Source organism: Heteronotia binoei, chromosome 9, assembly GCF_032191835.1.
Source record: "Heteronotia binoei isolate CCM8104 ecotype False Entrance Well chromosome 9, APGP_CSIRO_Hbin_v1, whole genome shotgun sequence".
Classification (NCBI taxonomy): Eukaryota; Metazoa; Chordata; class Lepidosauria; order Squamata; family Gekkonidae; genus Heteronotia; species Heteronotia binoei.
This window is the reverse complement of record NC_083231.1, coordinates 36071488-36081026: the sequence shown is the minus strand read 5'-3', so window position 1 is coordinate 36081026 and position 9539 is coordinate 36071488. Positions and strand designations below refer to the sequence as shown.

At 44.6% G+C, this 9539-nt stretch overlaps 1 protein-coding gene across 1 annotated transcript; it reads left to right on the top strand.

The window, feature by feature from the left end:
- The first annotated feature begins 5026 nt into the window (after positions 1-5026).
- HELT (helt bHLH transcription factor) lies at positions 5027-8235 on the top strand. The gene is made up of 4 exons (XM_060247312.1): positions 5027-5058; positions 5486-5590; positions 5894-5990; positions 7445-8235. Exons 1-4 carry the CDS (start codon positions 5032-5034, stop codon positions 7930-7932), a joined length of 717 nt encoding a protein of 238 aa, XP_060103295.1. The 5' UTR covers positions 5027-5031; the 3' UTR covers positions 7933-8235.
- Positions 8236-9539: the final 1304 nt, after the last annotated feature.

The window sequence follows — 9539 nt, the reverse complement described above, 5'->3', positions numbered from 1 at the left end:
TAATTAATTTAAAATAAATAATTTATTTATAATTATAAATTTAAATTTATAATTTAAAATAAATAAATTATTTCTAATGATGTATAAATTTATTTATAAATAATTTATACTTTTATTTATAAATCATATAAAATAATGTATTTATATTAATAAATAATTTTATTTATTTATTTATTTATTTATTTATTTATTTATTTATTTATTTATTTATCTATTGGATTTCTATGCCACCCCTTCCCTGCACTGCAGGGCTCAGGGTGGGTTACAATACATAAAATACAGCCGTTCCAATGGTTAAAACACAATTCTACAGTATTAAAATTATACAACAATTTGTCAATAACATCCTATTAGGCCGTTATGTTGTAAATAACAGTCTATTCTGTATCTTCTAAAAGGACAGAGTGTTTTACTTCATTCATTCCCCGCCTTTCATCCCAAAGGAGATTCAAAGTGGCTTCCATCGTTCTCTTTTCCTCCATTTTATCCTCACAACAGCCCTGTGAGGTAGGTTAGAGACTGAGAACGTGACTAGCCCAAGGTCACCCAGCAGAGCTCCCATGGCAGAGTGGGGATTCATGTCTGGGACTCCTGGCCCCTAGTAGGACACTTTATGCCCTACCCCACACTGTCCCTCACTATTCACAGGGAGAGTCAATAGGTCCCTTATGCCTAGTACTTTCTGATTTAGCTGACTTTGTGCCTTCAGGGATCTTTCTCAGCCTGAGTGCTTCAAAGTATTTCATTCAAGAGTATGAGAGCAGAGCACCTTCTATACAAACAACCTGAACTCTGCCACTGAGCCCTCCTCTGTCAGAATAAACAGCACACACAGTGCACAGAAGGCGTTCCCTTTATCGTGGCCCAAGGTCACCAATATAAAATTTGATTATCGACTGACATAACAGACATACAAAAATAAAATGTATCTGGAGTCCCTGTATATACAAGGCAAAAAACATTTTTTAAAAAATTATACAACAAAAAGTCATTTAAAACTAAATACCCAATGGGAGGGAGACTTCTGTGGAACTCAAAAACTTGTTCATTATTTGATATTTTAGTTGTCCTTTTTTGGATTTTTCCCCTGTGATGGAGCAGAGCTTTTTTTAAAAGAAAAGGCCCAGCAGGAACTCATTTACATATTAGACCATGCCCCCTGATGCCAAGCCAGCCAGAACTGCATTTCTGCTCAAAAAAAGCTCTGCGTTTCATGCTTCTAAACCCACTGACTCCAGTAGGCCCAGAAGGATGTAGTTCTGCTTAGGCATGTACTGTAGCAGCCATCTGCACCCCTCCCCACAAAGAAAGTAGCAAAACAATCCTAAACAGACTTACTCCAGTCCAAATACAATGAAACAAATGAGCTTAGACTGGAGCGATTGTATTTAGGACTGCACTGCATGGGAGCAAGTCTACTCAGAAGCAAGTCCCAAAGGAAGCAGGATTCCCACCCTAAAGAAATATGTCTTGTCTTTTTGACAGAGGCTTCATAGGAAGCTGAAGCTTTTCGTGCCATGGAGGTAAATAACTTCACCTGGTAAATAACATCCCAGTAAGGTTGTGTTGAAGAAGACTTTTTTTCTCCAGGCAATTGGCAACCCCAGACTGGGACTACTACTGAGGCAGCAGGGAAGGAAAAACATAGTTTCATATGGGTATGTGCGCATGCCTTAAACCAAATATGCACATATCAGACATGTGCACATTATGACACGTTTCAGAAGAAAGGTTTGAGTGCAACTTTGCAGGTTTGTATCAGTGTATGCTCAAATGTCTGTTTCAAGTCAGGGTTTCTCTATGACATGTAACTGACCTATATTTACTCAGCCATTGAGTTCAGTAGTGCATCTGATCATATAAAGTTGCAACCTTAATAGAAAAGATAGTGTGGGGGGAACCCTTTTTGAATTCACTGCCTTGTTTCTAACAGTGCTTTTGTCTGCAATCCAAAGTGAAGAAAACTCTCAGACTCACTCTCTCTCTCTGTTTATTTAAACATAAATGACACTGCAAGGGATTTTTGTTTAAATGAAATCCTCGCCATTGGGAAGAAAGGAAGAGAGGGCCCGTGCACACTCCTGCTTGGGACAAATAAAAAGACCAGCATCTAGGAGCGTTAAAAGATAAATGCTCTTCTACCTCCGCAAATCTCCGCGGGGAAACGTGTCAAGAGCTTTCCTAAAGCAGCTAATAATATATGTCTGGTGCTCCATTGTTCGTCCGAGCGGAGATGCAACGTTAGAAATCAGAAGTAAAAGCAAACATCTCCTCTTAATACGCCATAACGCTTCCAGCACTCTCGCCCCTATCAGCCCTGTCATATCCACTTTGCATGTGTCCTTTCGGGCTTTCATTGTCAGCCTGAACCTGCACCTCATCCGAGCCTGTCCTGGCCGAGACACAATTCTCCGACAGGGAAAAAGCAGCAAATAAACAAGACGAGTTGGTGTTTAAAAGAAGAAGAAAGAGTTGCCTTGCAGGTGCCTGCAGCTGGCGGTTAACACAGACAGTAAGAGGATCAACTCCATCTCCACTGGCTGGAGAGGAAAAATAAAGCTCTCACATTTACTATTCACAGTTTAGTTAATTTGGATGATAACGGTTAGTTTCTAATCCCATTGTGCAAGAATGAATATACTGAAACCTACAAGCCGTCTGAAAGAGTATCTCTGGCAAGCAGGACAAGGCTCCGGAGGATCCCCAGGCAGAAGCAGGCAGGAGACACGCAAAGGGCTTTCCCTCCCCCTCGCAGGAACATTTTATGGAGTTGTTTAGTTACCCATCGGGCTGCAGACAAAACAGACTGCAAGACAAAACTTCAAGAGGCCACATCTTTTCTTTTTTTTTTAAGGGGGAAAAAATACCGCCGGGAGATAGGAATCTGAGTTTGCACTTACTTCAGTTTAAAAAGTAGCCACAAGCAAAATTTATATAGCGTTGCTTTCCACATTTAATTTTTTCCCCAAAAATAATTAAGAATGGGGGAAATTATACATTTAAAAAGTTAAGAAGAGTGTTTACAAAAAACCTCTCTGAAAGTATGATTATGAAATCACAAGCACGTTTTGTAATATTTCCCCAAAGCCGCAGGTACCATTTCCATGACAGAAAGGATGAGAATTTGGAGAGGCTGGCACTCATCTCCAAAATCGAAGGGATGCTTTTTCTACCCGCGTGCAAGCCTGAGTGATATTCCGACTTACATTTGTTTTCAGTTAAGCGACGTGTAATTTAGACTGGTTTGGGGGCGGGGAATGTCCCCCTGCCACAAACTATGAAGGTGCCAAGTCAAGTCGAAAGAGCCACGAAAATGCGCTCCGAAGCTTTGGAGACGAAAGGAGCCATCTTCTTCTTTTCTTTTAGGCTAATTTCCTCAAGCTTCTGTTTGTGTGTTTTTGATATTTCCCCCTTCAAGGCTTTGAAAGCAAAGCGAGCAACTTCCCCGAGCTTCATTATTCCCCCCTCAGCCCCCCCGCCGGACAAATTTGTTGCCCCCCAAAAAGAGAAACCCTTTGCGCTCTTGAGGCGAGAAGCGCGGCTGCCAGAACAGAGGCCCGAGGAAAAAAAAGTTAACAATGCTGTGAAAATATGTTCGTAGAAAATAGACAATTGTTGGATTAGACGTATTCAAGTATGAAATAATGCCTTTTTGTGTAAAAACTTCAGCAATGTGCGTGTACAAAAGTTCCCTGTGGCAGTTACTTGCTCCCTTTGTGAGCGTTGCGCTTTGGCGTCTCCACTTGGCGCATTTCACTCCCAGCCCCTTTAAACGCGATTGTTTCTTTCTTTCTAATGACATTTACCGGATCAAAACATGCCGTTAATTCGATCAGAAAGCTTTACCCTCCCTAACAATGCCACAATAATTTCTCCTGAAGTTTGTTAAATTGACCAAAATTAGGCAAATGAATAGAGAGTCTGTAGGCGACTCTCCTCGCAGGTGACACCGCATAAAGCGCTCTCAGACCAGCTGCGATCCCCTCTTTATTTTGCCCCTCTTTTCTTTGACCCGCATTATTAAAATTTAGGCCCAATGAAACCATTCACACTTTTCAATGGGACATTTTCCTATAGGATAATAGGCTACAAATTGAGCCTCTCCAAAGGGGGGAGGAGGGAAAAATAACAACCTCGAGACACACACACCACACAAAAAGGACTGTCGTGTGCCAAAGGTTTGAGGGAACCTCCCTGGGTCTGGTGAGGGGAGGAGAGAAATTTAAAAAGAAGTGGGGGGGAGGGAATCTCGTGCCAGCCTCTAGTCCCCCACACCTGCCGGGGTGTCCCCTCCACATAAAGCGGGAGAAACAAAAAGGCCTCGCTGCCATCTCTTATAAAGATGGACGTGTCACCAAGTCGTGTGAGAAAAGCTTGAGAACAAACGGGCCCACTCCGTCTCCAAGGGCTCTTCCTTGAACTGGGCGGAACAGCCTATTAAGGGCTTACTTAATTACTTTAATGACTCTGGACAGGCTTTAAAATGCAGTCAGCGCTTGGACAGAGAAGGGGGGGGCAGTGTGGGGGGGTGAGGGGTGCCTGGGATTTGTAAACAGGCGGTCGTGTGAGAGACCGGCCAGGCGTTTTGGGCCTGAAAGAAGGGAGGCTTGTGTTTCACAGGCTGCCAGCGCGCTCCTGCGCTCAGCTCTCCGGCTGCTCCCCGCAGCTCTGCGCGGCCTGTTGCCATGCAAATGCTGAGGTGGGGAGGATCACGTGTCTTTTGAAGGGCCACGTGGAGTGACAAAGCTAATGTGTCCTGCCCCCCACGCCCCTGGGGGGGGGGGGGGAGACCCAAACATACACACATTTTCAAAAACTGATCTTTAATGCATGCCTTCTCCTCCCCACCCCCCACAACTGCTTTCCCTAATCCTATGGATTTAGCCAGGCCATGAATATCCACACACCCACCCCACCCAGCCTCTCCCTCAGAAATCGTCGCTTTATAAACCGCCCCTTGGAAACCAGGTCTCTGCAATCTACCTGGGCCACTGAGGAGGGACATCGGGCGCCTTCTGCCCGCTTGCCAGGATGGCCTCCAAACTGAAGGAACGGAAAGTGAGTTGGAACTGGCGCTCCCGCCCTGCGCGCTGGGCCTGGGCTCAGCCTCCAAAGCAAGGGATTCCCCCGGGCCAAAGGGAGCCCTTTGAACAGTTGTCTTGGGGGGCTCATGTTGATGTCCCACCAGAGTGAACCGCCAGCTCCCGGGACACGGCAGAGAGCACACGCAGCCTCTATGGAGGCTTTTTTGCTCTCCAAGGTACCAGCAGGGATGGAGTTTGATTCTGGGAACTGGCGCATCCCTGACTTTTTAAAGAACTGGTCGATGGGATAGAGTCCCTAGGTGGGTTATTGAGTGGCAGATCAAATGCTTGCTTGGGAAAGTAATATTGAGGTGAACTGGTTGAGAGGAAAAAGGGCTGTGTTGCGTATTAGTGCCATGTGGTATAATCCGCCAGTCTGTAGTAAACCCTGTGTTTTCCAGAGGATCCCGGTTTCCCACAAAGTGATCGAAAAAAGGAGGCGGGACCGGATCAACCGATGTCTTAATGAACTGGGGAAGACGGTGCCCATGGCCTTGGCTAAACAGGTAGGTGTATCCCAGCAGAAAGCGTAGCCCCTGCTGCGTCTTGCGGTCTCGGCGCATAAGTGCAACGCTGAATACCAGTGGGCTTCTACGCTTTGCACATGAGGGAGTGAGGAAACCTTGCCGTTTCGATCGCATGACGATCACAGTTGGCAATGGCTGCTTGGGGCATACAGTGACTGGCACGTCCTTCGGTTTCCTCTGTCCCGCCTGCGGTGCCTTCTCAACCCACACTGGATCCTTAGCCCCCTCCCCACCCCGATCCAAGCAAAAGATTCCTGACATCTTTCCGTCGATGTTTTTCAGAGTTCCGGCAAGTTAGAGAAAGCTGAGATCCTGGAGATGACCGTCCAGTACCTGCGAGCCCTTCATTCCGCAGATTTCCCTCGCGGGAGAGAAAAGGGTAGGCGCGCCCTTCCCCTGCTGTGCGTTTTCGGCCTTGGGCACGCAGACGCAGAGAGAGAACTCTGGTTTTCCGCCACTGGTAGAGTTCTGGGGAAAGAACTGGGAGGCTCTAACTATCACCGCTGTCTGAAGAGGAAATGGGGTCCCTGGCTATGGCGTGGGGGGTGTGTGTGTGTGAGAGAGAGATCTGCTACAAAAATAATGCGTGTGGGTATATTCTTTGTTGCCAGTGTAGCCGGCCTTGATCATTTGGGAAAGCACTGGCAATCCAGTGTCTCTCAGACTAACTTTCCCAACTGTGTTTTGATTCTGTCTTGAAAGAACGCAGGGGTGTTCTGTTTAAATGAACCATTCCCTTGAGAGAACAATGAGATAGATGCATGATCTGTTAAGGGATATTAGCCATTACAAGCCTCTAGTTAAGAGGCAGTTGCTGTTCTGACTGGTGAATGCACAGGAGACAGCTTGGCTGCTGCTTCAGACAAAATGATGAGTTGGTTGGGTTTTTGGTTTGATCCAGCAAGAAAAGCAGCAAAAATACTGGGTGCTGCCATCAGTTCATTGTGGCACTAGAATTCACTTCATCAGGGTCTTGATTTGATGCTGATAAATACAGTCGCAGGACAAAGTTATCAGAAATTTCTATTCAGTTTGGACTTAACTGGAACTCTATTGTGGGTATTAACTGGAAAAACAAGGCTGTAGAGGGTAGCTGTGCTCTTTTTGTTGCAACAAAGGTCATTTCAACAGAGTGGTCATGCAAACCTAAACAGGTCTGCTCAGATTCTGTCTCAGGTTTATCCAGTGGGGATTTTCCTCAGGGAAGTGTTCACAGGACCACACTGTAATTATGTTATTAGAATAGTGACAGCTGCTGTGAGTGGCTTGCTCTTTTCTTAGCCTGTATACATTTGGGATCAATATAAAAAAACCATATACCCTTGCATTTCATGGCCAACAGCACATTAGAGAACTACAAGATTTTCGGGCTATGGGCTTTTGAGAATAAACACTCTCTTCATCAGATACAAATAGGATGAAGGGAGATTTGACTCTGAAGGAATCTTGTTGGGCTCTAAGGTGCTACTGGACTAGAATCTAGCTCATCGACTGCAGACCAGCACAACTACCTGCTGAAACTGCCTTGCATTTCACATCCCATACTGTTTACATTTTCTCTCTCTGTATCAATGGATATGCATGTTGACCAACTAAGGATAACATTTCTCATATCTGATGAAGTTCATTCTAGTCAAGGCGCAATAAACCTTAAGGTACCAAAAGTCTGTTGTTTTTGTTGCACCAGATGAACATGATTACCTCTCTGTATTGAATAATTTCCTTTCCAGTTAGTTGCTATTTTACTCCCTACTTTGGCTAAAAGTAGATTTCTCTTACCATAGAAGATTATTGACTCTCTCTCTCTCTTTCTCTCTCTTGTTCTTTCATCAGAGCTGTTAGCTGAATTTGCCAACTACTTTCACTATGGTTACCATGAGTGCATGAAGAACCTTGTTCACTACCTGACCACAGTTGAACGGATGGAGACCAAAGATACCAAGTATGCGCGGATCCTGGCTTTCTTGCAGTCCAAAGCTCATCTTGTCACTGAACCTGTCTTTACCTCCCTGGGATCTCTCCCAGAGCCAGACTTCTCCTACCCGCTTCCACCCGCACTAGACTGCTTGGGTCACAGCAACAATGACTCTGTTTTCCAGCAGGGCTCTGGCCAAGGGCCCTTCTCCTGGCACAGCTCTGCGAGGAGCCCCCCTATTCCTTACCTTCCAAATACTGCCATGCCACTTGCTAGCCCTGGACAGCAGCGCAGCACTTTCCTGTCATCAGTACAAGGTCTGGACCGCCACTACCTCAACCTGATTGGCCATCCTCACCCCAATGCATTCACCCTGCCAGCTGGGCAGCATCCATCTGTGCTATAGCCTGCATCTGGGATTGCCAACACATTATCCAAAGAGGGTTCCTGTGCCTTTAATAGATGCACAGAGAAGTATATGGCATTTGCTTTCCAAATGCTGCAGTGTCAAAAGAAGCCATACCACCAAACTTCTCCCTGCCATGTAGATCTTAAAGGCACAGGTGACCTTACAAAGCCTGGTGGTACTAACCTCACTGGTATGTTGCATATTTATATGATGCCAAGTACACTAGTCTGAACTTCAGAGCCCTGTCAACAAATGTAAATAGATATGCAAGTAACGATGGAATAAAAGGGGTGAAATAAAGATGAACCTCTGGTGAAGGGTCAGTTTTTGCAATCTGAGATGTGTTTTCTGTTTTTATTTATTCAGTGTCCTGCTGTCTTGTTCTTCCAGATGTTTACTTATGTGTTGGCACAATTAAATGCAATATGCACGTCTTGTTTGTTTTCTGTAAATAGCATTAGCTAAATATGAATTGGGCACATGTTATGGGTATGTCCAATTACTGTGCCATGTTGGTTAGAAATTAACAGATGGATTATTTTTACACTAGAGCATTTATTGAACCTTACTTTATTCCTTTTTCCTGGAATGTCACAGGAGAAAGGCTCTGGATCTATTATAAGCCTTGGCAGTAGCTAAACAAATAGCTCTTCAAAGTGGGTAGCAATAGTTACACTGCTCATTGAACACCCATAGACTGAAGCAATGTTAGACCTTGCAGTTAAAGAAAGAGAAGACTTTAATAGACAAGAAAGCAACGTGACATATTTTGACCTTTGGCCTGAATTTGTAGATTTAATTGGATATTAAATTAATTTTTAATAAGAGGAAACCAATAAAATCTAACAGAAAGGGGAACTGTTGAAAAGAGAAGTGAGAGATGGCTACCGTATTAGTTAAGGCTGAAGCCTTGCTCCAGAAGCACCCATGGGACTGTTGCTACTGACTAAAGAGAAGGCCTGTTGTACTAAATGCGCTCTTTGGTGCAAGATAGGTAAACGCTCAATGTTTCTACATCTGTTAGGTGCCTCTTGTGGTTACAAACTAGGCCAGAGACATTCACACTTCCTTGGGGGAAAATCTCAAGCTAATTAATCTGAAAAAACTTGATTGGGGCTTGGGGCTTGTCAAGAACATGAAACTCTGCATGTGGTTTCACTATGACTGGATCCAATACTCCCTCTAAGCTGTGGAGTCTTGTTCTTGTGAGCAAAAATTCTACTTTGTGAGCTACTGGTATTAAAGTTGTGAGCTACTGAATAAATCAGTTTGCTCTGAGGCCATTTTTCCTGAGCGAAGACAAAAATGTGTGAGCTGCAGGCTAAAAAACGGTGAGCAAGCTCACACTTACTCAACTTAGAGGGAACAGTGGCTGGATCACATGCTTTTTGATTCCCACACAATTGAATGTGTGAGTGCCAGAGGCTCTGGTCAGCTTTTGCTCTGGTCCTGTGGAGGCAGCATTTGTCATCCACCAGTACTTTAACTGGGGAGGAAGATGTGCCACTATCATGTTATCCATGAATGCAACAACTGGGAAAAGGGCTACCTACCACTATTGCTCAAATCATAGCAACTGTAGGCCCAGTCCCCATGTTGTGGTG